Here is a 25,517-nt window from a genome sequence, read left to right on the forward strand (position 1 = left end):
TCACTGTTGTAACTTACATCTTGCCTATTACCACTCCGATTGTAACCACAAACTCTTGCGCGAAACACCACTTTTACACATCACGAACACACGGCGAAAGGATGCACGATTGCCTACTTGTCTATTCCGTAAATCCCGTAACTCTGCGCGAGCAGACAAGAAAGCTATACGCGGACGTCCGAAAAACTTCACCGTCAACCAGCGTTTAATCGTTGCGAAAATGAGCAACGCGAACAACCACCCTCTCGTGCAAACAACCCCAAACAGGGGAGGGTTGGTTTGTTGCGTTTGTTCGCGATCGACGCTATGTTTCTCTGGCGTTCGCTCGCGCTTTTGGACCGCCGTCGTCTTCTTCTAGGGGCGCTATGACTTCAGCTAAAGCAACACGTATATACACGACGCTATATGCTCCCGCGAAATACCTTCTGCATTCATCTCTCGGTCTCTCCCATTGTTAAATTGCGAGTAATCTTTGCTCTACTTGATTCCGAGTAGCAGCAGCAGCAGCAGCTGGTTTCGGTTTGTTTGTGTTTTTGTTGTTATTGCGCTGTTCCCTCCATTGATCGTTGACGGAAAAGATCGGGAAACAAGAAGAATAAAAAGCATCAAAACGAACTTCAAATTTTGTGAATCAAATAATGGACTAATGGACTAATTTGGAATCAATGGAGCATATTGTAATTACAATGAAGAATTCTATATCCTTTGTAGTACTCCATAGGCTCTGTTTGTAGCTCAAAACTCTTCAACTATCCATTCATAATGTATTTAATGAATATTGCATGCATAGCACCTAGTGTATTTCAGTTATGTTGCATTTATTCAGTCTTTCAATGATTCAATTCAATCAATGATTTTTTTTTTGTTAGCAAATCACCGGCTGTGTGGTTGCTATTTTTATTCTGCTAAAAAATAAAACGAATTCAACAACAATAAATCATTTTTAACAGTAAAAATCACGATTCAGTACCAAATCATTAATTAAAACATCGACAGAAAAGATCAAAACTGAGTTGTTGAAATAATCGTTACAAATTAAAACTTCAACCGAAGCAACCAATGACAATGTTTGAATGCGACACATGCGCAGCAAAATTATTAGTGGAAGATTTTTTTTCTGTTTTATGAAACTCTACAACAAATGTTGTGGAAAAGATAGATTGCAAACATTTTAAATGAACCCCATCGAATTTACAATTTCCTGTTCAGGACCACATGACCCTCTTGAGGTTCTTGTAATGGCTGCCGAATCTGAAGCTGGCTTCAGTTCAATCTACCGGCATATTTGGGCGCTTCCTGTCAACTGTAACTGCGAGCAATTCAAATGCTTTCTAGCCGGTAGTACGCTTGAACAATAGCAAAGTGATTCGTACACAATCATTCCTGAAAATAATTCTTCCTTTTCCACTAAATCCGTCAAACTTAATGAAGCTTAATATATATTCCACCTTTTTAAACGTCAAAGAAGGCTTCATTTCAAATAATCGACACACACACACATACACACATAGATGCGTGCAAGCTTTGGTGGACATCAACAAAATTGCGGTACGGTTTGACAGTTCAGTTTGTGTTTTTTTTCTTCGCTTTACTGCAACAGCAAAAATAGGAATTATTCTACAAAGAACCCAAAGCTGTACGATACGTTTCCAATTGTATCTGAACTCTGGTTGATCGAAAGTGTGCAAGACTAGTTTGCAAGTGTATACCCGCAAGCCTCGTCGAGGATTCGCCTGGTATCTCTGGCCAGTAGCCGTACGGAGCAGATTCGCCCAATATCTGAACGACAAGGGGGCGCCGCTTGTTCGTTTGGTCGCTGTGGGTCGCCATTTTTAAAAAGATGCCACACTACGTGCCCTTTGGGTACCGTGGTTGGAGCTGTCGGATGTAGCAGCTGAACATCCACAGGAAGCTAGAAGTGAGTATTTTTACCACAGGTTCGTCTTCACAAAATCGGGGTTATAACCAATTTGTGTTATCTTACCACATTCGTCAGTGCAGTCGGTTTAGATATTTTTGTTCTGAGCACTCAGTGCAGTGTCCGTGAAGTTAACTCCTGGCTTAAACCAGGCTTAGATCCAAAGTACAGGATGATCTTCAAAAATACTTTCATAACCAGTGATTTGAATAAGTAGGCGGACTGGTCCAGTGCATAGAATCGTATGACTTACTGCTGTCATCTTTTACGACGTAACCTCAATCGTGCAGACGCTTCAACCGGAAGCAGCCATCCTAGCAAACATCTGGCACTGTCGTACGGTCTGCTGAGATCGGTCAGAGTTGTAATATAGCAAAGACAGTCATCACCGTGCGAGGTTAATAATGTTATCGGAAATAGAAGTACAGTGTAATTTTGTTACCTAGTTGACCGATTTACCAACATAATTCCCGAAACCGCAGTACCTTTGCACGATCGCCATTTTAGTGTTGCCCGATGGAAAAACAAGATGGCGGACGTGCAAAGGAAATGGTTAACTTCTAGATCTGGAGAATTCACATCAGGCAGCCATTCTGTCGGAAGTAGTCGACGAGTGCAGTGAGCCTGAACCTAGTGTTAAGAAATGTGGATTTGCTTTGTTTGTTCCGTGTGCGTGTGTGAGAAGATTTCTTTTGGAAGCAATACCCTTACATAACACGAAGGTACATTGATTATCATAACTTTTCTTCTTTTTATGTTGATCTAATTTACCTGTCATTCTTACATTCGCCTCCTTCCTACCTCATTCTCCCTTCCTGCTTTCGGATGGTATCCCATAGTTTGCATTCACTGTAGAAATGTGTTTGAAGTATCGATTGCCCTTGTACCCGGGTAAGAAGCAGCAGTAGCAGCAGCAGCAGCAGCAGCAGCAGCAGCCAGAACCGCGAAACTTCTTTTTGAAAGCGAAACTCGATTGATTGCTTTGTCTGCTTATGTTGTGATTCGGTGCAAGACTATTGTTTTGTGACATATGAACGGTTTTCAGCACTTCCTTTCGGCATAAGCATCCCGCGGTCGTGTCGTGTCTTTGCTGCTGGTAGTGTGGGAAGGGAAAAATAGTTCATTTTCACGCTTTAACTAGACGGACACGGCAGAAATGTTACAGCCATTGCTGTGGAATGGTAAGAAAATGTAGCGTTTGGTGTGTGATGCAGGGTTTTCTGTCTAATTTTTTTGTGTGTCTGCGGGTTGGGTGTCTCGAAAAGGGATGGATGCGTAAATGAGTGGTGTGGAAGAGGGGCATGATTTTGACGATGGAGGGTGAAGGGTGGTGTAATAAAAACACACAGTTTCTCTGTCTCTCTGTACTGCTGACGATGGCCCCCGATATGTGTCGCTGTACCGCGGAGGGTTTGTTGTGCGTGTGTGACAATGTTAATATTCAATACGTCCGAGCCCGTGACGCTATTACAGCACTGTGTAGGGTTTGATTTTTCGGAACTATTTCTTTTTGCGCTTCCTCTCTCGTCAATCCTTGGGATGACAATGTTTTTTGCGTGATTAATGTCTGCTCTATTTCATTGTTTCTTTGCTCAATATTATATATGCAGTGGTAATAATATTTGTTTCGTCTATTGCTTAAGCAATAAGCGATAAGTTGTGTTAGTGTTAAACGGGTGCTTACAACTGTGACAAGTTCATCGTTCTGCAGGTTAATTCAAGATTTTTCCTGCCATCGTTTGTCTCACTTTTCTATCCATTCATCTAATTGATAGTCAGCCATTTTATCTTTTCGCGACATTTGTGCTTTTCGTTCCATGCCGCGCCTTCATCCATGCGGCTAGATGATAAAGTGTGTAAATTGAAACAGAGAAAATGTACCCTTCATACATTAAAGGTAATTTAAGAGTTTTTAATTATATTAAATTTCGCGCAATACCACATTTCAAGCAAAAATGAAATAACATTAGAACATTGGCTTATTTCATTGGCTTGCAGTGGAATAGGAGTTTATCATTTAAAATGAAATATTTTTATGTAAGAAATTTACGCCACTCGAAACCTTCGAGATCGTTGTGAAATTGCGTAGTTATATATAAAAGTGCAGCGCAAGCCTTACCAACGATAGCTTTGTGAAAACATATCTTATTCTTTACATCCTTTTGTAATGCTGTATTTGAATATGTAAATAAGCGTTTTGGTAAGAAATTACTTGCAATGGCACGATCGCGTAGTTCGCGTCGGGTCAATCGTGTGCGGCCATCTTGATTTGGTAGTTTATCGATTTAGCTGTATCACGTAAATCGTATCGAAATGTGCTTACGTGTGACGAATGGGTAGATTCTCCTCTCGATAGGATGTCATTTTCTAAATATAGTTTCCTGATGTGTAATACATTGTTCATTCATTTCGTTCCAGACTTTCATTCTACTGTGGTTATCACAAATACGCACAAATCCTGTCTCCAGAAGCAACCGAGTTGCCCATATCACAGAAGCTGGAGGACAGCACTGGAACCGAAAGTGCGTTTCACCGGATCACCGGCTTGCGGTACATCACTAAACGGCGCTAAGGACGCTCGTCCTAAAGCGTTTTCGAATCGGTTGCGTATTTGCCGTTTGATGTATAAGCCACTGCCACACGGTAGTTGCAAATTGGATCCGCGCCATTATCGAAATCGTCGACTGGCGCTGACCAAAAAAAGGGCCATAAAATTAACGCAAACGTTTGCGGCTCGTCGTGCCATACCACAGTACTTTCAGAAGCGCATAAAGCATAAATTGCTTGCAAGGAAAAGTGCTTTGCCGGACAACTGTTCGACCAAAGGTGCTCCATCCGTTTGTGAATCGTCTGTTGCAAACGGAGAGGAAATCTTAGACGCTTCACCTCTTGAAACACAGGAAATAGTACTGTGTGACTCCAACATTCCAACAAAGGAAGCAGATTCGAATACTCTCGAAACACATATCGATACGGATAGCAGTAAAGCTCCTACTGTTGTTTCGCCTACGCGACCATCGCTAGATCGAGTGGACGCAGTCAAGACCATCAAGGAATACTACTCAATACAGTGCGCCATCAGGTTACTTCTTTCAATGTTGCAAGAACGGATGGAGGAGGTAGAAACAATGCAGAAGACACTCATTCCCGCCTCCAGGGAACAAGCGGTAGATAAGGCCGCACCCGTGATTGTCAACGATGTTGAAACCAACGTCGACCGTTCGACCGAAAATGATACAAAAGTGAAGGAAGTTGTGGTAAAGAACGAACCCAATAGAACACCTGAACGTATCATTAAGGATTTCGATCCGGACAAAGAAAATAATGTTCCTTTTGCAAGTACGGTGGAGTCAATGTCTCCGGCAACGGTTGCCTTAAACCGCGTTAACAGCACACCGTCGAAAGAGGAAGCCAAAGAGGATATCAAACCGTATAGCTTTCTCGAATCATCCAAGTCAGACATTCTCGACCCATCGTACACCTGCGATATTGAGCTGGAACCACTGGAAAATCGCAAAAATCTCTCCATCGTAGATTCACTGCTGAACAAATTCAATCTTTCGCCTCCAGTAAAGGCTACAGTACCATCCTCCTTTTCCGACAACAGCATGGATGCTATCGATGGGCGCCGTAGCTTGCGAGATCGTACCAAAATTGCCGCCCGACCAAAGTACAGCGAAATTCCGGAGGAATCGCGCAAGATGCGTGTTTCGAAGGTGTTCGGGAAGCTGCACAAAACGCTCAACATTGATCTCGACTGCACAAACTCAAACTCGTCGACAGAGTTCTATGGGTTCGATGAGGGTGAGGTGGTTAAGCTGGATAAGCCGAGCCTTCCCGGGCTGTTGCCTACACCGATTGTTAGGAAATCGCAGCCATTCGCACCATTCCTTACCTACGGCAGCAGTATTGAAGCAGAGCAGACGAAAAGTGAAAACGAGACGCGAAGTGATCTATTCCGTGAAGAAGGTCTTATATCGTTCGGTTCGGTACCACCACGGCTAGAGTGCCCCCAGCGGCCAAACGATATGGTTAGGCCGCGAACAGTTGCACAGAAGCGCATTCTTGTACAACGGGAAAACGATATCCGATATGTGATGATCGATAATGAATCAAAAATCTTCCATTTTTTGGAAAAGCGCAGCAGGAACATTGATGCAACGCTCGATTTCTGTCGCATGAAAGAGCTGCAAGATCAGCAGATTCCATTCACCCACAGTACCTGGCGAGCGTTGGCGTGGTTGCGAACGGAAAAAGGACACTACTATTTCCAAACGATGAATATCGACAATCGGACGATAAGGCTGTCCGGGTGCCGAGGCAATCATAAATTGAAATCTCTTTCAAAAAGCTCACTGTACTCTAGTCCGGTAATAGCGTCCCGTGGCCATCGTTACCATTACGTAAGCAACTGTCACTGTCCGCCTCATCCAGAGGGACTAATATTAAATATCTCACAAGGCGATGCCGTCAATCGGAAGAAAAAAGAAAACGAACAATCTGAGCAGAGAATGCTACCGTATGACAATAGCAAATATCTGTATCGCGGCTCGTCAACCAATACCGGATACCAAAGCAAACGTTCCTATCCGGGCACTAAACCAGGCCCTTTGTCCTCAAAATGTCTGCAACCTTCGCTGGATGAAGATCCATGTCTTGGACCGTTGGAGGTTTTTAAAATGCCAAAGGTGGAGCTTGAGGTATTTCCAAAAATCAATCGCCCGTTAGATGGCTACGTGAAACCGTATCTGAAGATGATTCTCCCCCATGACGACATAACTGAAAACTGGGCACGATTTGCCGTCTCTACCTTAACTGCTCCAAAAGAGGAGACGAATGAGGATAAAACGTTAGCGGATGAAAACGAAGAGCGATCATTCATTTTTGAAGTACCATACGCTAACGATCAGCGCCGGATATTGATAAGACGCCGGCTTCTGGCGTGCCCCGGTGCACCGATAAACGTCGATGTCGGACGCTTCACGAAACTTATGGACGAAAAACTAACTTTTCGGAAATCGATCGACGAAGCTCTAGAGCGAGGTGAACGGGATCAAATTGATCCGGATGAGTTGGTGTGTGCAGATATGCTTAGCGCTATCACGGACTCGGTGGCTATTGCCCTAGCAGAGGATGTGTTCGTGAAGGACGATCCCGATATCGAATACGTGAAAAAGAAAGATGATTTCCGTGCGTATCATGAGCAGAAGAGTATACCGATAAAAATTGAAACAACGGAGCATGGAGCTGATGTGAAGACCACCAGTAGTAATCCGTCGCCCCAATCAGCTGTCACACCCAACGATGTTACTTCGGATGCAGACGCTATGGCTGCTGCCAATGGTAATGGGTCCGAATGCAGTAAAACGATCGATCCTGCAAAAGCGAAACTACTGTAAGTATATTATTCCATCCATCCATCATCCGTTTGAGAGTTTGTGTATGCACGTAGTTGTAGCCATTGTAGAAATTGGCACGCCATACAGTTGTACAGCAGCCGATCATTTATGGGTATTAGATTTGTGTTAACATATTCCCATGCGCTACTGAAAACGTCATTTTATTAGCATGAGACGAATGATCGTTTTAAGCAAATGATAAAATCGTGGTGTTGGGAGAAAAGGTATTCTCAAATTCACACTATTTTACACTTCAAACATAGTTAATTGGTGTTTCGGTTTCGGTTACAAATTTAAATTTGACACCTTCAAATCGACTTCCAGAGTCTCAACGACTCGGCAAGGCAAAACAAATAATGCTGTTGTTTAAATTAATACATCTGTCATATTCCGCTATCATCCCGTAACTCGCATCTCATCTCTGGACAGGTGTATTGACGCAATAAACGTTTCCCCCTTCCCCACTAGCCGAGAAATGAAACGTCTCAACGCAACGATTATCGAAGGACCAAGCGAGCCAACGCAGAGTCCTTCCGAACCTTGCCGGCAACAGCGGTGCGATCCAATATACTGTTCCAAAGGTTGTCTTTGTGATGTGCTGTTAAGTTCGCAGTCCGTATCGGTGGCCAATATTCATCGTAGGCAACATTGTGGACAGATTGACTGCGTATTCGGGTGTACGTGTGGTTTCGCAGAATCATCCAACATAACTCATCACACCAAGGTAAATACATGGTTGTAATATTCATATCATAAATTGTATGCAAGGTGTAAGACACTACTATTATATATGTTCAACAGTATTGGCTTATCAAGAATTAAAGTTTGTGCAAGAATTTGTTAAAATATTCGAAGCATTTGTTGCTTAAAAATGAATATGAAAACTCTCTATGAAAATGAATTCTCGAACATAACTCATGACTTAATCTAAGCGTATCAGGTTTTTCGGTCCATTTGTGTATAAAAAAGAAGAAAGCCTGAAAATTATCTTAATTTAACTAAAAACATTAGAAGTTTTCCCCTCGTTTTGAATTAACTAAAAGTTTAGGTAAGTTACTGTTTCAATATGTTCGATTATTGTTCGTTCAGCTAACCCAATTAGTGCTATTAGGCAAATATGGTGAATGAAACTATAAATTTATTCATGTCTTTCCTTTAGGTGGAGCACGCAGAAGATGAAGATGGTGAAACAGCCTTATCCAGAGCGGAACAGAGATACCTTCGGGAGAAAGCTACAGCACGCCTGGCGAAGGAAGAACGTGAATTTACACCGACCGTGATACTGACGAAAAACACAACGGTGCTGGTGCAAAATAAGGAATCCGAATGCCGAAGGTTGAAGAAAAAACCGAAAAAATATGACGATTACTACAACGACCAGAGCGTCCAGTATCTGCTGAACGGTGGCAGTGTGAAGGATGTGTCAGGGTACATCAGTAAACCTCCACCAAACGCAAAACCCTTGCCGGAGGATGAAAGAATGCGACATGCGCACGTCTTACTGAACAAACTTCCGCAGCTGGCCGATATCGAACCGCTATGTATGGTTCATGATCTTTATCGATGCTTTTGTGGTGGTAAGGCCACCCAAGGTAAACCGTTCTCGTTTACTGAAGATCACTGCATTACAATTGCGCCAAAATCATCCGGATCCGATGTGTCCCCGTCGGTGAACACTTCCTTCGAGGTGACACCAAGTGGTCGCATGACAAAAGTTGGTAGTCAAACATCGGCAAAAACTCGTACCAAGGACCAGGAGATGGCAGAATCCACTATAAACGGTGTGTCTGCGTTGGTGAATGTTCGAAAACGATTGTATTCCTTTGAAAAACCTCAAGGCGATCGTAGTGAAGGGAAGGTAATGAAAACTTTCCAAGGACCGAGCCACCGTAGACGGCGTGATAGTTCGGAAGAATCGTATAAACCACCGTACGAGCGTAAAGTGGCAAAGAAGAACTCCAAAACAACAACGAACGATACTCCATCGGGTTCATACGATGGCACTATCCGTGCACGGCGTGCTTCGGTCGCGCCAGGCCATATATATGCCCGGCGTGAGTCGACCATGCCGCGACCAACGCAACCAGTTGCTGTTGTAAATAAGCAACTTACCTTAGCCATGAGACGAGCATCGGTAGCATCCCCTCACTTAATGCTGCAGAAGGAGTACTTACAAAGATCAGCAAAACCTGCTAATGCTTCATCTCGTCGAAGCGAAGCGTCCGAACAAAACACTGCGGACAATTCACTATACACCATCATTAAACCAACCAAAGCTAATGGCTCGTCCAAAATCAATAACCTCATCTTGAAACGCGTCACTTCACAAACGGCGATCTCCGAACCGACAACTGCAAAACAAACCACGTCGATGACTAAAACTGCGTCGCCCATCAAAACTCAGAGCAAAAAATTAAACCCATCCCAGGATTCTGTTCGTACCAAACAGATGTCAGTACGTGAACTCAGACACCTAATGGTGAGAGAATTCAATGAATCAATTGCAGAGGAAAAGAACGCACCTGTAGCTAACAGTAGCAATATAGCGGTACGTGTTGTAAACATTTTACTGGTCGATAGCGAAGAAAACATTGACAATGAACCTCGGCTAAACATCATTTCCGAAGGTACGAAGAAACTAGTAATCAGTGGCAAACGCAGAACGTTTGTTGAGAACATAGAATTCAAGAATGGTTATCCACCTGCACGGACCATACAATACAGGAATCGTGCAGTTTATGTAGTACAAATAGCAACGGAAGATGCTGTGTCGGAAACGAAATCCATAAAAATGTCAAATTATAAAACACTACGGCAGCACGCGGATTCGGAAGACTATAGCAGCAGCGGTAGCAGTCCGCTCAATAACGCTTCATCCCGGAATCATCTCAAACAGTTTAATATTGCATCAACAAAGAGCAAACCGGGTCAATCGCTAGAAGGTGACGGTACTACAGTGGAAAAAACGGACCGTCTCCTGTGTTCGCTGATGCATCATATTAACGAGTTGCTTCGGCGCGAGAACCTCGACATCAGTCCGGGCAAGAAAGGCATCCTGCATATCTGCCGCTGGAAGCAGTTGCTTAGCTCGTTCGCGCTCGGGGAGATTGACGTACTGGACCTAAAGCTTACGAACGGAACCGAAATGACGGTCATCACTAAAAATCCGTCCGAACGCCAGCTGATACCGAATGTGAAGTATCAGCTCAGTGCGAATCGACTTACGATCGATAAAATGATCAACTTCGAGCAACCGTCGCTGCTGATGAAAATGATCGTCTGTCAGGTTGACAATGTGAAAATGAATAATCTTGCACTGGTGCTGTACGGTAATCAAAATTTCTGGCACTTTTGCGGTTTTCTAAAGGCAAACGAAAAGGTCTTCAGGTCCGATTCAAACGTACTGTCGAATCCATCGAAATTAGCTAGTGCAAAGATAAAAATGCGTCTAAAGGAATACTACAAGAAAATGTCCCCGGAGGTGAATAAAACGGTCGGCACCAGCGTCCAAAACAAGCTTTCAACATCACCCGCCACGGTCACATCGCAAAGCAACAAACAGACGCCATCCACAGTTTCACTCAGCACGCAATCTAACATTGAAATCTTACGCAAAGGCCATCATCAGGTGCACTTTCCTTTGGGTTTGCTGCCAGGTTTACCGAACAATGCGAATGGCGATAGCTGTCGCTGGATGCGGTTGAAAATCGAAAACGATTTTAGCCACATGTACCTACAGAGTTGGCAATGCTGTATCACGTACGGTACGATAAAGAAGGCTATATATGATTCAAATCGATTTTCCAAACCGATTTGTCTGGAGACACCGGTACCGAGGGATCAGCTTAAGACGCAGTTGCTACCATACGTTTACGCGCTGCCTAAGGAGGGCCATGCGCTTTTCCTCGGCCCGTACAAGACCACGGAGACAAAGGTTGATGTGATTCTTTGCCAGAGTGTGAGGGATAGCTTGTACGAAAGGGAAGTGTACGAGCGGCTGCAGGGTATTAAGCCGAATTCTAACACAAAAAGAACCTCAGGATGGTGGGTGGATGCAATAACTTCACGGGTGGCTTCTGTGGACATGCGGGGCATACTTACAAAAGTGGATGCCAAGAAAACTAATGTCCCGGTTGCGTCAACTGCGCAACGATCTCTGCTCAAACGTAATAACATTTCAATGGCAGCAACCAGTGCCAGGTCTAACGAAACAATTAACATGGTCAAATCGGCCGAGAAAAATAGACTGGATGAAGTCAGAAGTCACGACGACTCGGACAGTGATGATGTGGTTGTGCTGGAATCCAATTCAAATGACGATGGTACAATACTGTCAGCCAAGGACACGGTGATGCAGGTAAGTACCGCTATAAATGGGCAGCCTCCGCGCAAAGGGTTCTCCGTGGAGCATAATGCAGTCGATTTGTTAAAGTTAGTGCAAGGAACAATGAGACAAAACCAGCAGAAAAAACGCGAAATAGCATTAAGCCTAGAGCTACAACGGGCTGCGACAAAAACTGCTCAACCATCATTAGGCGTTAATGGTCTTAACGAACAAAGCAGAAAGCGCAGTTCAACCGGAGAAGGATCGTCTGGAGTGGATTTTGTGTTACCTACCAAAGTTCCTCGTCGTTCCGCTCATTTCATGGAAAACACTTCTGCCAAAAACCAACAGCAACAGCATTTCTCCATAACGAGCGCGACTAGTATAATGCCGAATAGTACAATTGCGAGCAACGCCATTAGGCGACAATCGGTGTCGGGTCCACAGCTATTGAAAACAGCTTCTCGCAATAGTGGTACCATTTCAATCACTCCTTTGAAAACTCCGGAAACAACGGTTCCAGTGAAGGTGGTTCAAAATACAGTTCGATCATCTCACACATCGAACAGCCAGCAGCCGCCGGAGCGGAGAATGATGCCTAGCAGTACAATCCAGAGCAATAGCTTCAGGCGCCTATCGTTATCGGACCCACAGTTAATGAACATCGGCACAACTATAACTCGCAACAGTGGTACTCTCACAATCACTGCGGTAAAGTCTCCTGAAACGACGACAATTCAAGAAAAAATGACTCAAAATCCAGCTCGACCGTCCCATACATTAAACAGCCAGGGATCAACGCAACGGAATGTGAGTGGAAGGAAAATTACCCTTCCCGTTAAGACGAATGAATCAACGGCACGAGCACCGATACCCAGATCTAGACTAAACTCCGTCGCTGTTGAACGTTTCAACCGAACACCGCCGACAATGCTTCAGGTAGACGAGCACGAGGACGATGTAGTTTTGCTCGATGACGACGATGATGACGATGAGGTGGACAATGGTACAGCGAAGACATCTTCGTCAACCGAAATTGTCCCACGTTTGATACATACGGCTTCCAGTGTTTTGAGCGGCATTGGTGCTCAAGCGCCCGGACAGAAGACTTTGCTCAGTAAAGAGCAGTTACGTTTGATATCTCGCAAGTTGGATCTTAAGAAAACGGGTCAGCAGGATGGCTACAATTACAACAGTGCAGAAGGTGTGCTGAAAATTAGCCGCTCTTTGTTAAACACTCTCCAGCGGGATGGGATATTAAACCAATCAGTTGGTAACGACCTGTCTAGCAATGGAAACGTCACGGCCGGTTCGAATTCCAGATCGGTCAGTGCCACTTCTGCTGTTGCTGCTAACCCATCAACCGCCATCGCCATGCCTCGAATGAAAGTTGTACCGCGGGTATCAACTGTTTCGGCTAATAGGCCATCATCCAACAGTGGTGGAACCGATATCAGCATCACAGCACAATCCGGTACTTCGGGCACAAATACTGGTATCAATTTGAAGTACCTGAGCGAAGAGCAAAAGGATCGAAAAATCTTATTGCAACCGCACACAAGGGGTGTACTGGAATCGAAAATTCCCGGACTTGGACTGGTGGAAGCCGTACGGTTCAACAACCAAGAGGTGATCATTAACTTGAAGGAGCTCACGATAAAGAAGCAGCTGGTGAGCGTTCCAAACCTCGAGGCCGCAGTCACGTTACTGAATCAGTACGTATTATATGCTTAGCAAACGTGTAATAAGCTCACTAATGTGTTTTTCCATTTAGGTTTATCCAGCGTAATACGTATGCATTTAAGCCACTGAACCTAACCATAAAATGGCAGTTCAAGGAGCGAATAATTCCGCTGAAACCAGAGGAAAAATTGACCAACATCATCAGCCAGTGTTGCGTAAGTGAATTTCCTGCCACGTCGTATCTGGCGTAAAGAAGGAATGGAGAGAACCATGTTAATTTATGTGCCTTATTTTTTACATGAATTTGCTGCTATGACAGATTATCACGCCATATGGATTGGTTAACTTATTCAAGCTGGAGCAGATAGAAATGCTGGGACATACTGCACCAACATTGTTGGATGATGTTTTGATCCTGAAGCTATCCGTGCTGTGCCTGGACAAGAAGACCTACGACGAGGAGAAGTGTTATGAGTACGAGGATAAAATATACGAAAAGGTAAGTTTTAGATTTGAGTGCTGATAGTTTGTACAATTCATTAAATTTATTCTATTTTCCCTTGTTTCTTCCTCAACGGCAGGCCTTGGAGACTATAAAATCGTTAGAGAAAAAGCGAAGCCATTTGGTGCGACAGGTTGGTAACTTAGGCCAACTGGTGAAAGCCAACAAGAGGAAGCTGAGAGATCTTAAGCAGGCTTCTACGTCGACGGAACCAAACCATGCAGCAACGGGAGGCAGTCAGGAATCTGTGATTGTAATTGATGACGATTAATGCGAAGGTGGTGCAATGAGTGGCAGAGTTTAAGTTAAGCATCATCTACGCCGTGGGACTGGACGTCACATGGATGTACAAATCCATTACACACTATAATGGTACAACAGTTCCATTTTCAATTTCTTTTGGGTCACATACCGAAGGACGAATGTCCGTCCACATCATTATTTGTTTTGTTTATATTATAGCTAATGTTACAACTGTTCATAGTTCCTTCATACGTGATTATAATAGAAATAAAGGAATTCGAATGCAAGTGTATAAAGCCCAACCTACGAAAAGTGCATTATTTTGTTGGTGGCACTTCACCCTCGGTTGTCTTGGGCTGACGATCCTGGTTTTCCTTGATTATTATTTTGCCAATCCGCGAGTTGGCACCACCGGTCGCCAATCGTTGGACAAAGCAGCGCAGCTTACCATTCCCACACCGCACATCCCACCGATCCTGCGTATCTACGAATTTGGAACTAATTCCTTTTTCACGAGGAACAATTCTAGCTTGTTTCTCCACGGATTAGAAAACACTTTTCCATTTTACCGCCGTTGATCTGTATTTTCTAACCTCGTTGAACGTTGAACTGAAATCTTTGATAACTGCACCATTTGACAGCGGTTGACAATTGAACGCAGTTTGACAGCCGAAAAAGAGCGCCATAGGAAACGGCTGCACGGTGCCGGTATTTGTGATCGTTTGTAATCAGTTTTTGTTGAACAAATTTCCTATCTTGCTTGTAGAAGAAAAGCCACCAAGTATGAGCCGTTCACTAAACCTTAGCAATTTCCCACCCGCTGTGGAAGCCACCGGATTCTCAGCAGTAAGTGCATTTGTAGGCGGGTTTTTGCTCCACGTATAGCATGCTTAAATGGATTTGTTTTGGGTGTTTTTGATTGCAGCGCGATCATTATCCGGATATAGTGTTCACCCGTGAAATGTTGCACCCTCCAGGACACAGCCGACGGACGGATAGCACTCGTGATGTAATGGTGCCGGTAACGGAATCGCTTCCGAAGCGTATTTTAAGCATCTTCATGGAGCTCGGTCTACTCGAAGCGCTGGGTGAGGCGGCACAATCCTCGGAGTCTCGGATTGTTTCCCGGGCCGCGACCTATCTGCAGTTGATCGGCAGAAAGTTCAAGCAGTACTGGCAGTCGTACCCGTGCGAGCTAACGATGGATCTCGTAGCGAAACACTCGCAAACCCGCAACTGGCACAAAAGCACGATACGCTGTATGTGCTGGCATCCGTTGTGCTTTAAACTGGCAGTTGCCACCATTGATGATACGGTTCGGATCTATACGCGCAACCCAGGCGTAACACCGGTTCTGCGTAGTAGTCTCCAGAAGGCAATCACTTGTCTCGCTTGGCGACCCTATACGGGAGGAGAATTAGCCATTGGATGTCAAACTGGGGTGCTGATTTGGAGTGTCGATCCGACAAGCCAAATTACCAGACCCCTTTCGCAGGCAGTTCATTTACAGCACGGACGCCATCAACCGGTCACGGCGGTCGCTTGGAGCAGTAATGGTGAGCTGTTGGTGACCGCCAGCATCAACGATACAAATCTCCTCGTGTGGAACGTGGATCAGCAACGATGTGTTCCGATGCATCGGGTCAAGCTACCGTGTGCACTCGTTGGTTTTGCTCCACTTGGATACAACATGATCGCCAGTACCATCGGACGGGACTTTTATCTCTGTACAGTGCCACCTGAGAGGGTAACGCGAGCCGGCTGGAGTACGGCTAATGGTTCTCTGCAATCATTTGCTTGGTCCCGGGACGAGAAGCATCTACTGTTTGTCACAACGGATGATATGCAGCTGTTCTATATGCGTCTATCCGGCCTTAAAAGTAAGAACGGTGTAAACTGATAAACGCACTGCTTTGTCCTGATCATGATATGAAACCCGTATTAACAATGCTTCACTTCTCAACAGGTGCATCGTACGAACTGGCATTTCCGCTGGTAGATTTTCATCAGAAAACTACCGAGGATGGGTTGACGATCGGTGGCAAGGCTCAATCAATCGCTTGGTGCCCGCAGGATCGCTTTTTGGCTATTTCGTTTAAAAGCACGTCGGCCATAGCCATCTTCTTTACAAACCTAGCCGGGCTGCAGATCAATATTGACCCATACTGTCTCATTTTTGGTGCCGGTGTCGAGTATCCTTCGTGCATGTGCTACCAGGAAAACTATCAGCAGGAATATAATTCGGACGCACAGTCCGTGCTAACGATCGGATGGTCATCTGGCCGCATTGAGTACTATCCACTGTAGTAAAGCACCCGCAAGAAGCAGAACTACAAATGGAACCAATGGAAAGATTGTTAAATTAACTTATAATTCGAGGTCGAATGATATAAAACATATGTAACTATAATTACTACTTCTGCTTGGTTATTTGACTCTTTAAACGCTGTTGGTCTGATTGATCTACGAAGCGTAATGGATCTTTTTGTGATTTGAATAGCCTGTCCTGTGTGTGGAGTACACTGTTCCATAGAGAGAAGCAACTAAAGAACAACGCAACCAAGGAAGGGTTGTTCTTCCTGTGCTCTAAGGTCCAGACAATTGTACCTAGCAGATGTTGTCTGCTGTAGAAGAATGAAAAAACTGAGGTGGGCAACTGTGTTTTATTTTTGTTTCCTTTCCCCTCATGCCGGAAGTGACTTAACCGTTAAAGGTAAAAGGGTGACCAACGGTATGATGAAACCTCCTAAATAACACTGAAATACCCACCCGACATTTTAACAGTTATTCGTCCGTGGAGTAGAGGCTGCCATGTATATGATGAGACACGTGCAGTAGTTGACTAGGAGCGTATATATGCAATGTTCGACCAGGCTTCCAATTCTACTCCGGTGAAAAAGCTATGAAGGTGGTGGACATTGAAGAAAGACTAACAAATGGCGTCAGAATTGCAGGCGATTAAGGACCCTGAGGATCACAATGTTCTGAACTTCAAAGAAGACCATTATGTAAGCAGCGTTGTAAATTGCCATTCAATGTATATGATCTACGAAATGTACTATAAATAACCTATGCCGTGAAGGAGAGAAATAGACATTTTGTTCAAAATCTTCTTAGTATGCTGGAGATCAGGAAGTTGTAGCATTTTGTGTATCAAGTAATTGTTGCACTTTTTGTACATGGAATACAGAATACCAAGATTCCATTCCTATATTCCAGATTGGATATCCATTTCCTTAGAAACGGTTCTTCTCGGAGCTGGACACGTCAGCCATGATTTCTTCCGCCTGAAATATCCTTGTCATTTGATTACCTCGTGGCGGGTAATGGCGAACGGAGTTCTTAACCAACAACCCAACTCCAAGTGAACGGTAGAGTATAAACGTTGTCCTGTATTCAAATGACAGACGTGTTGTTTGGTGTCGTTAATGTTTTGTTTATATTTTGAACTTGTTCCTGTTTTGCAGCGTTTACTGAACGATTGCGAGGTTTAGAAGCACTTATAGTATACCAATATGGACGCAGAAGTTTCAGCAAATGAGCAAGCACCTCACCAACGGCAGACAAACAGCTGGCAGTATTATGCGGACAATTTTAACCGTTTATGTCGACTCTGTTTGTCGCAAGATGGGTTGGTAGCCATCTACTATAATGTGCAAGGAAGGAATGTGTACTTTATACGAAATTTTGTGAAACTGGCGCTTGATTTGTTGCAGATAAAGGTAAGGATTACATGCTTATTGCGACAGCTGTAGCATGCGAAATGCGACATTTATAAGCTATTTTCCGTTTAAACAGATAAATAAACACGATGCGCTGCCAGCCTTTTTGTGCGTAAAGTGTGAGAGAAATCTTAAAATTATTACAAATTTTAAACGAAAATGTGACGAATCAATGAAGATGTTGAGCCACATTCGTGATACCACAAGTAAACGAGATCGCTGTGAACCTGTTCATGATGCACTTCACAAAAAGAAACGGAGAAGAAAAGAACCTACCAAACGACTCAAACAAAATTGTGCAGCCATACTAAAGAAGGTACAGATGATACGAAATATTTTTGTGACTAGTTCATTAATTCGGATATTCGTTCGCTTGATCGATTGCAGCTACCACAGGAAATTCACGTCGAAAAAAAGGCTGTGATTCCTACTCAAAAACCTGCCAAAGATAACACGAAAGATGTTGCAATTGTTCCATTGCCGTATGAGAAGGAGAATGAAACGATAGCTGCAATCAATGAAGCTATAGAGCAACGAAATCGTGTTTGTTTGAAAACAACATCGCAAGATCAACTACCAGTTGGAATATCAAATGAAGATCACGCAGCAGATCAACTGAGCAACGATGAGGAAATAGAATTCATTAATACAGACGACTGTTTCGATGGACAAGAAGAAAACGAGGGCATCACAGAGCCCACAAACAATACACACCAAAATTATCCAACCGCCGAGCATGCTTCCAATACTCCAAAACCCAAGCAGCAGAAGAAAACACCTCACAAGGAGAAAATTGTCTGTTCCGTTTGTGGAACAAAGGTGAACAATATCAAATCCCACATGGTCATCCATTCGGTGCGAACGCACAAATGTGACCAATGTCCAAAGAGTTTCACCACTCGTAACAAACTGCAGTCGCACGTGAATGGTGTGCATCTCCGCAAGCGTGACTTTAAATGCGACATCTGCGGCAAAGCTTTCCTGGAGAAAAACAATTTAAAAGGACACATGCGCATACACAATGGCGACCGGAAGTATGCATGCAGCTTATGTTCGAAGACCTTCTTGTTTGCGGGCACTTTACGCTGCCACGTGCTAACCCACACACAAGAAAAGCAGCACGAATGTGAGGTCTGTGGAAAGCTGTTCCTGTTGCGTACGACACTTAACAAACATATGCGCGTACATTCTGGCGAAAGGCCACACAGTTGCACCGTGTGTGATAAACGATTCCGGACCTCGACACATAAGGTGGTACATATGCGTACGCATACAGGTGAGAAACCGCTGAGCTGTCGCATCTGTGGAATGTGCTTTGCGCATCATAAGGGTCGCAGTGTTCACATGAAAGCAAAACATCCCCAGGAGCTTGTTGAGTTGGGGTTGATCGATGAGAAAGGTCATTTGAAATTTTAGGATACTAGCTGGCAATATGGATTCCACCAAGGGATGGATCTTGCTGTTTTGTAGAGCATTAGCTCGATTGTAGCTCTGTTCTACTGTAACCTGTCGCCTTTTTTCTCCATCTTGTTGCATTCTAAAGCATCCAAGTACATAGTGCTCTGAAGCACTGCTGCTTCTATTGTGGCATTACAACCTCAAGAGGGCGCCATTTAATGCCTGATTGCCAGCGACGCTCAAGTAGTTCAGTGGCTTAGAACTCTTCTGCTGCTTCGATTTGTCATTATGCCAATTATTATTTCCCCAGATAGGACTCGGCAGAATTTAAGCTGAATAGAAGAATTACTATTCGAAGAGATTTTGAACCCAAACCCAATCGCAAACCAACAGAATTTGGTAGGATATGAAATGAAACAGGAAAATGTACATAAACGTAAATGTTAAGGATAAACTTTCTTGAAGCAAAGCAACAACAAAAAAACAAGTTTCCATTTCTGGATCTTCAACAAATATGGCGTACCAAAGTTTGTCGGTAATCTAATAGAGCTACACGGGAATATTTCCGGGATAAGTAAATGATGTAAAATATTGAAGACCTTTATAAAGAAATAAACAGATTCATTAAAACTTCACAGATTTATGTGAAACATTTAAAATTCAATCAAAAACGACTCGCGATACCGTAGGACTTGAGAGCGAAAACAGAAGACCACGAGTATGTGCGTATTTCTCCCACTATTTATGGTCATTAAAAAGTTACAATCCGCTCACATTAAAACAAGCCGAAGTTGCAGAACGGGAAATAAAAATTCCATTCCAATGTTGGGGGTTTGTATCGTATCTGGCAGCACCAAGAATGATAAAGAAAAGAAACCAGACCAAAATAAAATACAAACAGAACACGCATACAATCGTACCAAACTGTCAATTGGTCGTCGTAGCGCGAATGCCACAGAGACGAAGAAGACCACAAAAGAGCATTGTATGCGCCCAACCGGTTTAACAAAAAAAACCGGCCAAAGACGATCCAAAAACCGGTGTGTCCTTGCTGTGTTCTCTGCCCGTGAAATAGCGTTCTACCTTCCGTCTGTCCGTGATGCAGTGATTTTTAAGTTCGAATTCAACTCGTACTGTTGAAGGTTTGCACTACGCGGCGGCTGTTGCGTTCGTGCGGTGCAAGCGTTCCTATCTTGAGCATATCTCTTGCGTCTTGTGATTTTGGAACGTTCGGGAGTGGTTACCGATTGTGAAACTGCGTCGAAACATAAACTACCTCATGAGAAGAAACTGCTGGTGGCTGAATTCATAGTCTTCCTAGTCAACAGAACGATCTTCGTAAACGATCGTATTACCGCCTGCGACAGAGTGAAGTATCATCGTCAGCTAAGGACAAAAGTAGTTAGCACATTCGCCTTAAACGGACCTCAACACCACAACTACCCAAGTTTCAGTGACCTAAGTTTACCTACGAACCATGGCCCAGCGTGCCCTACGACGTGTGTTTGTGTACGGGACGTTGAAGCGCGGTGAACCGAACCACCATTTGCTAGCGGAAGCCGACAACGGTTACGCCAAGTTTATCTGCAAAGGGTCCACGAACCGTCGGTTTCCGCTGGTGGTCGCCACCAGGTACAACATTCCCTTTCTGCTGGACAAACCAGGCACCGGCAGTTACGTAACGGGTGAGATCTACGAGGTGGACGATCCGCTGTTCGAGCAGCTGGATGTGCTGGAGGACTACCGGAAGCTGTACGATCGGCAGATCGAGGACATTAACGTCGGCATTGAAGGTGGTAATGTGCCATGTTGGTTGTACCTGCTGCGCAACTGCCCGGACCGGCTGTTGAAGTTGCCAATGCTAAGCGAATACCGAAACACGCTGGAGCAACCGTACTCGCGCAGACCTCCTGGAACGGTGAACATCTTCGAAGAGCTGCTTAAGGTTGATGAGTAGTGGAAACGGTGTCCGGTGGGTGTGGTAATGGGGTTGCGAAGCCGAGGGAAGCGCGTTCCCCCTTCGGTGCGCTGCGGATGAATATCCTTTTTAACCGGTTATCCTATAAGGACGTAAAGTGTTGTTTTTTTTTCTGTACTTAATGTTACGTACAAGGGTGTGGAATGTAATAATGATAATAAAACGAATGTCAATTCCGAAGTTCCAAAAACACAAGTGTCACTGTATGGCCATAGAATCCGGGTAGGAACATAACCGTTCACCTAGAACGATCTACGATATCTGTTGTAATAAAAAGTAATTGTACGAATACTTAGATCACTTTCCGTTAAAGCAAAAAGAAAAGAAGTTGTTATTTCAACGCGTTCCTGGGTCATGATACCATAGACAATATTATCTGTTTGTACAACCACTCCGTTGATAAAGCGATTCGGTTAGAGTAGTGGTTCACAGCTCATCTCAAGATCAGTGCTCCCAGTTCGTCGTTCAGTTTCTGTACCCAAAATTTCCATCGCTTGTTCTGAAATGTCCACAGCATTGCGCCGTGTGTTTGTTTACGGTACGCTGAAAAAAGGAGAACCCAACCATCACTGGCTAACAGATGTAAGCAACGGACGGGCTCGTTTCATAGCCAAAGGCCGGACGACTGTGCAGTATCCGCTTATTGTCGCCACCCGGTATAACATTCCATTTCTGTTGGATGTGCCCGGTACCGGACACTTTGTTGTTGGTGAAATTTACGAAATAGACGATCGGATGCTCGGTCGACTCGATGTGCTGGAGGTCTATCCGAAACTGTACGATCGTCGACCGGAAGTGATACGGAACGAGGAGACCAACGTCGTCGAGAGTTGCTGGATTTATCTAATGCGAAGCTTTCCAAAACGTTTGCTGGAAAAACAATTGTTGGAGGAATACAGAGACAGTCCGGACAAACCCTACGTGGAGGCTGATGATATCGAGTTTGATTAGTAGAAAACCAACACCATGATAAGGAAGCAAGTGAAGAACTAAATAATGTACTAATTAGACGGTCGGTTCGCATTTCAAACAACTATAATAAAAACACAACACGTGTGGGAGGAAGGTGCGGAAAGACAGACTATGGCTTAAAGTCGTTAAACATTACTGAAGGTCATTTATATGTACTTTTACAGCGTGGCGATCCGGCTCGCACTTCCGCCGTACGAGCTTTTGTAAATAGAACGGAATTGATCTAAACGGATATGTCGGAAGGATCATCACGAAAAGAAGAACGAAATAATATCGTTATTACTATTTTTTTTTCAGTATTTGAATGTAATTTGTTTTGCGTATTTTACTCTATTTATTGCGATATAGGATAAATAACCGGAGTTTTACATTTTAGATCACTTTCGCATAGACACTATGGAATTGATCGGGACATAGACGTGTCATTAATTTTTGAGTTGTATACTAATTCTGTATTCTTTTCTTAAATGCAGTAAAAAAAGCTGTACGTTCACATACTATAGTGATACAAATAAGTTAGTAGGCAAAAATATAATTATTTTTGTTTTAATAATTACAATTTGTTCGCGCTAGTGCCCATTGTTCCCCAAGCAACAAACTCTTGTCCCTTTTGACAGAAGGGCAGTTTGCTTGTTTACATCTTTGTTATCCTCCTGCGAGCGTTTGCAAATTTCCAAAGAAAGTGAAATTCGATAACTGAAAGGCGATCTTGTTTGTTCCTTATGCCAATTTTAAACAAAACATTATAAGTTTTACTGTAATCTGCATAAAAAAGCGATTTGCATCGAGAAAACGATTCGTAAAAACTTTCGTTTTGAAATCAACACGAAGGTCGTCACAGCGTGCAGCTTTTCTTTTGTGTACGCAAAGTGTTTGTTTATCCATGTTTTGATACGCACATTGTCGTGTGCGTTTTCTAAACAATCAACCGCGTCGCTTTTTTGACCTTCCCACCGAGATCGAGTGCAACAAGTACAGAGGAACGGAGAGCGGGATTAACACAAACGCGACAACACATCTTCGGGAGCTGGCATAAAAATAGCATTTTCTTTCCGTTCGGTACGGGGATTTCGTGAGCAAAGACGTAGGCAGTGACAAGGCCTTTCGGACTGCACCAGAACCCATCAGCTGAACGACCACAACAAGCACAACGCCTAGCATCGCATCGGAACATTGCCCCTGCGCTGCACACCACACACAACACACCCAAAGACGAAGGCGATCGTGTTGTCGTCGACGTTGTCGTTGTCGCGTTGGTTTCGGTTCGTGCGTACACACAGCACCAGTCGGGAAAATTACGCTGTGGCAAGTGGTTCTGCGGCGCACGATTATGGTGGGACAGCGAAAGTTTCAGCTAAGTGAGGTGGCCGCCCTCCAGCGGGACCACGTAAAAATCCGTGACCCGGCCCGCGTCGAGCTGATGCTGAACGAGCTGGTCGTGGGCGGCACAGAGAAGCTGCAGGTGGTGACCGATTTCGATTACACAATCACCAAGCAGCGTCTCAGCAATGGTGAGAAGGTGCTGACGAGCTTCGGCATGTTCAACGAGTGCAAATCGATCCCGCAGGATGTAATTCTGGAGCAGCGCAACCTGTACCACAAGTACCGACCGATCGAGATCGACCCGCACATGGAGCATGAGGAGAAAGTGGGCTACATGATTGAATGGTGGGCCAAAACGGGCGATCTGTTAAAGTAAGTTCTAATGTGTTATGATTTTTGTTTCGTTTTCATTTCAAACTAACCGTACAATATTGCCAAATAACTGTGCAGCTTATCACAGCCAGCTAAAGGCATCGCTTATCTGCAGCATCGCAATGACATACGCAATGATTGCTTTGGTTATGCTTAGGAAGTTGGTGGCATTGGACGCGCTATCGATTATACGCAAAGGTTGACAGACTGCTTTGTCCGATTGTTGATAACGTGTCGCGCGAAACCTGAGACACATAGTTGTTGCCGTTGCTATAGTAATACCGTAGCTGAATTCAAGTTTTTAAATATGTGGTAACGTTATGCAATTCATCAATCATTATTATAAGCAAATAATCGAGGTTAAATTTTTTTGTAAAGTGTTGCTTAAAGATTACACTAAAAATTAAATACAAACATACGTTTTGCATGGAATCTTATGCGTCTTGTTTTATTGCAGAGGCTTTAAGCTACCACAGGAAGATATCGACGAGGTGGCAAAACGGTACAAGGATGGGCTGCGCGATGGAACGCATGACATGTTTAAGGAGCTACACGACCATAATGTACCGTGTCTCGTGTTTTCGGCCGGTCTCGGCAACTGTGTATCATCGGTGTTAAAGCACGCCAATGTGATGTATCCGAATGTAAAGGTAAACAATTGGCTGATAAAATTGTTAGTAATGAAAAAACCCGTCCTAATCGTATCGCTTTTTCGTTCTTCATTTTGCAGCTTGTGTCAAATTTCCTGCAATTTAGTGAAAATGGTTTGCTGAACGGGCTGCAGGATCCAATGATTCACACATTCAACAAGAATGAAACCGTCCTCGACGGTACAGAGTACTACGATATCGTACACTCGCGCGACCACGTCATTGTGATGGGCGATTCGCTTGGTGATGCCGGTATGGCTAGCGGTGTGCCATCATCGTCCCACATTCTGAAGATAGGTTTTCTTTTCGATCATGTAAGTTCTGCCCGAGTAGGTGGCGATGTCTGTTCCAAGATTGATTACGCTCGTTTTAACACGTGTTTTTGTTTCTGATCGTTTTCAAGCCGGAACTCAATCTACCTCGATACATGGATGCGTTCGATATAGTGTTGGTTGACGATCAAACCATGGACATCCCAAGAGCCATCGTCGACATGGTGAGGAAGCAATCACACGAATGAACGTGTGTTGTTGCAGGCGGCAATTACACTTTGCATTCAATGGTTGCATAGTTTCGATGTTGCTTTGTTTTGAAACGCGACCATCATCACACAAAATATGCCACCGTTGCTGGAACGACCAGGCACCATAATCCGGCCTTGTTTGACTTAAGAATACAACGTTACTCCTACTGCCGAGAAAATGTCTCAAATAATGAATTTAGTTACGGTGAACAACCAGCGTTCCATACGTTTCACCAGAGTGATTGTGATCCATTTTTGCTAGGGAGTGAGTGTGTATCGTTAAACTTAACTTTGTTGTTTTTGGTTCCGTTTTATTAACCACTCGTACTTTGGTAGACATATTTCTTAAGCATCTCCAAGTGTAAACGGTTCAACAAAATTTACGTTCGAAGTGTATTCGAATTCAAACAAAATATATATATAAATTCCGGACAACCATTGTGTGTTACAGCTTTTGCATTATTCAACGTGCGTTACTTAGTACGAACTATCAACAATGATATTTACTTT

General features: G+C 43.9%; 6 protein-coding genes across 10 annotated transcripts; all 6 read left to right on the plus strand.

The window, feature by feature from the left end:
• Positions 1-1,391: 1,391 nt before the first annotated feature.
• LOC125767522 (uncharacterized) lies at positions 1,392-14,371 on the plus strand. 5 transcript variants are annotated; one of them, XM_049434165.1, is made up of 7 exons: positions 1,392-2,640; positions 4,337-7,313; positions 7,747-8,041; positions 8,477-13,356; positions 13,416-13,539; positions 13,644-13,823; positions 13,906-14,371. In XM_049434165.1, exons 2-7 carry the CDS (start codon positions 4,540-4,542, stop codon positions 14,095-14,097), a joined length of 8,445 nt encoding a protein of 2,814 aa, XP_049290122.1. In that variant the 5' UTR covers positions 1,392-2,640; positions 4,337-4,539; the 3' UTR covers positions 14,098-14,371. The 5 variants fall into 5 exon arrangements, with proteins under 5 accessions (XP_049290122.1, XP_049290123.1, XP_049290119.1 ...); XM_049434166.1 differs by having other exon boundaries at positions 1,392-1,918; XM_049434162.1 differs by lacking the exon at positions 1,392-2,640 and adding an exon at positions 2,906-3,815.
• A 114-nt stretch (positions 14,372-14,485) lies between these two features.
• On the plus strand, positions 14,486-16,485 carry LOC125767540 (aladin-like). The gene is made up of 3 exons (XM_049434221.1): positions 14,486-14,915; positions 14,995-15,949; positions 16,036-16,485. The coding sequence occupies exons 1-3, from the start codon at positions 14,853-14,855 to the stop codon at positions 16,374-16,376; spliced, it is 1,359 nt and encodes a 452-aa protein (XP_049290178.1). The 5' UTR covers positions 14,486-14,852; the 3' UTR covers positions 16,377-16,485.
• Positions 16,486-16,578: 93 nt separating this feature from the next.
• On the plus strand, positions 16,579-19,644 carry LOC125767537 (zinc finger protein 28-like). The gene is made up of 3 exons (XM_049434209.1): positions 16,579-17,791; positions 17,868-18,107; positions 18,179-19,644. The coding sequence occupies exons 1-3, from the start codon at positions 17,585-17,587 to the stop codon at positions 19,205-19,207; spliced, it is 1,476 nt and encodes a 491-aa protein (XP_049290166.1). The 5' UTR covers positions 16,579-17,584; the 3' UTR covers positions 19,208-19,644.
• Positions 19,645-19,969: 325 nt separating this feature from the next.
• LOC125767549 (troponin C-akin-1 protein-like) lies at positions 19,970-21,462 on the plus strand. The gene has a single exon (XM_049434231.1). The coding sequence runs from the start codon at positions 20,667-20,669 to the stop codon at positions 21,144-21,146; it is 480 nt and encodes a 159-aa protein (XP_049290188.1). The 5' UTR covers positions 19,970-20,666; the 3' UTR covers positions 21,147-21,462.
• Positions 21,463-21,575: 113 nt separating this feature from the next.
• LOC125767551 (putative gamma-glutamylcyclotransferase CG2811) lies at positions 21,576-22,391 on the plus strand. The gene is made up of 2 exons (XM_049434234.1): positions 21,576-22,233; positions 22,304-22,391. Exon 1 carries the CDS (start codon positions 21,672-21,674, stop codon positions 22,116-22,118), a length of 447 nt encoding a protein of 148 aa, XP_049290191.1. The 5' UTR covers positions 21,576-21,671; the 3' UTR covers positions 22,119-22,233; positions 22,304-22,391.
• A 365-nt stretch (positions 22,392-22,756) lies between these two features.
• LOC125767547 (7-methylguanosine phosphate-specific 5'-nucleotidase) lies at positions 22,757-25,442 on the plus strand. Its single transcript, XM_049434229.1, has 4 exons — positions 22,757-23,834; positions 24,292-24,484; positions 24,565-24,798; positions 24,888-25,442. The coding sequence occupies exons 1-4, from the start codon at positions 23,470-23,472 to the stop codon at positions 25,002-25,004; spliced, it is 909 nt and encodes a 302-aa protein (XP_049290186.1). The 5' UTR covers positions 22,757-23,469; the 3' UTR covers positions 25,005-25,442.
• The last annotated feature ends 75 nt before the right edge of the window (positions 25,443-25,517 follow it).

Source organism: Anopheles funestus, chromosome 3RL (assembly GCF_943734845.2).
Source record: "Anopheles funestus chromosome 3RL, idAnoFuneDA-416_04, whole genome shotgun sequence".
NCBI lineage: Eukaryota > Metazoa > Arthropoda > Insecta > Diptera > Culicidae > Anopheles > Anopheles funestus.

Bases quoted from the DNA above. Each gene is read 5' to 3' on its own strand.
- LOC125767522 (XM_049434161.1), top strand. From the start codon at position 3,075: ATGTTACAGCCATTGCTGTGGAATG. The intron at 7,314-7,746 runs GTAAGTATATTA...ATCTCTGGACAG, and splicing joins CCTGCAAAAGCGAAACTACT to GTGTATTGACGCAATAAACG. The intron at 13,824-13,905 runs GTAAGTTTTAGA...CCTCAACGGCAG, and splicing joins AGGATAAAATATACGAAAAG to GCCTTGGAGACTATAAAATC.
- LOC125767540 (XM_049434221.1), top strand. From the start codon at position 14,853: ATGAGCCGTTCACTAAACCTTAGCAATTTCCCACCCGCTGTGGAAGCC. The intron at 14,916-14,994 runs GTAAGTGCATTT...TTTTGATTGCAG, and splicing joins AAGCCACCGGATTCTCAGCA to CGCGATCATTATCCGGATAT. The intron at 15,950-16,035 runs GTAAGAACGGTG...ACTTCTCAACAG, and splicing joins GCGTCTATCCGGCCTTAAAA to GTGCATCGTACGAACTGGCA.
- LOC125767537 (XM_049434209.1), top strand. From the start codon at position 17,585: ATGGACGCAGAAGTTTCAGCAAATGAGCAAGCACCTCACCAACGGCAG. The intron at 17,792-17,867 runs GTAAGGATTACA...CCGTTTAAACAG, and splicing joins TTGATTTGTTGCAGATAAAG to ATAAATAAACACGATGCGCT. The intron at 18,108-18,178 runs GTACAGATGATA...GATCGATTGCAG, and splicing joins GTGCAGCCATACTAAAGAAG to CTACCACAGGAAATTCACGT.
- LOC125767549 (XM_049434231.1), top strand. From the start codon at position 20,667: ATGGCCCAGCGTGCCCTACGACGTGTGTTTGTGTACGGGACGTTGAAG.
- LOC125767551 (XM_049434234.1), top strand. From the start codon at position 21,672: ATGTCCACAGCATTGCGCCGTGTGTTTGTTTACGGTACGCTGAAAAAA.
- LOC125767547 (XM_049434229.1), top strand. From the start codon at position 23,470: ATGGTGGGACAGCGAAAGTTTCAGCTAAGTGAGGTGGCCGCCCTCCAG. The intron at 23,835-24,291 runs GTAAGTTCTAAT...GTTTTATTGCAG, and splicing joins AAAACGGGCGATCTGTTAAA to AGGCTTTAAGCTACCACAGG. The intron at 24,799-24,887 runs GTAAGTTCTGCC...ATCGTTTTCAAG, and splicing joins TAGGTTTTCTTTTCGATCAT to CCGGAACTCAATCTACCTCG.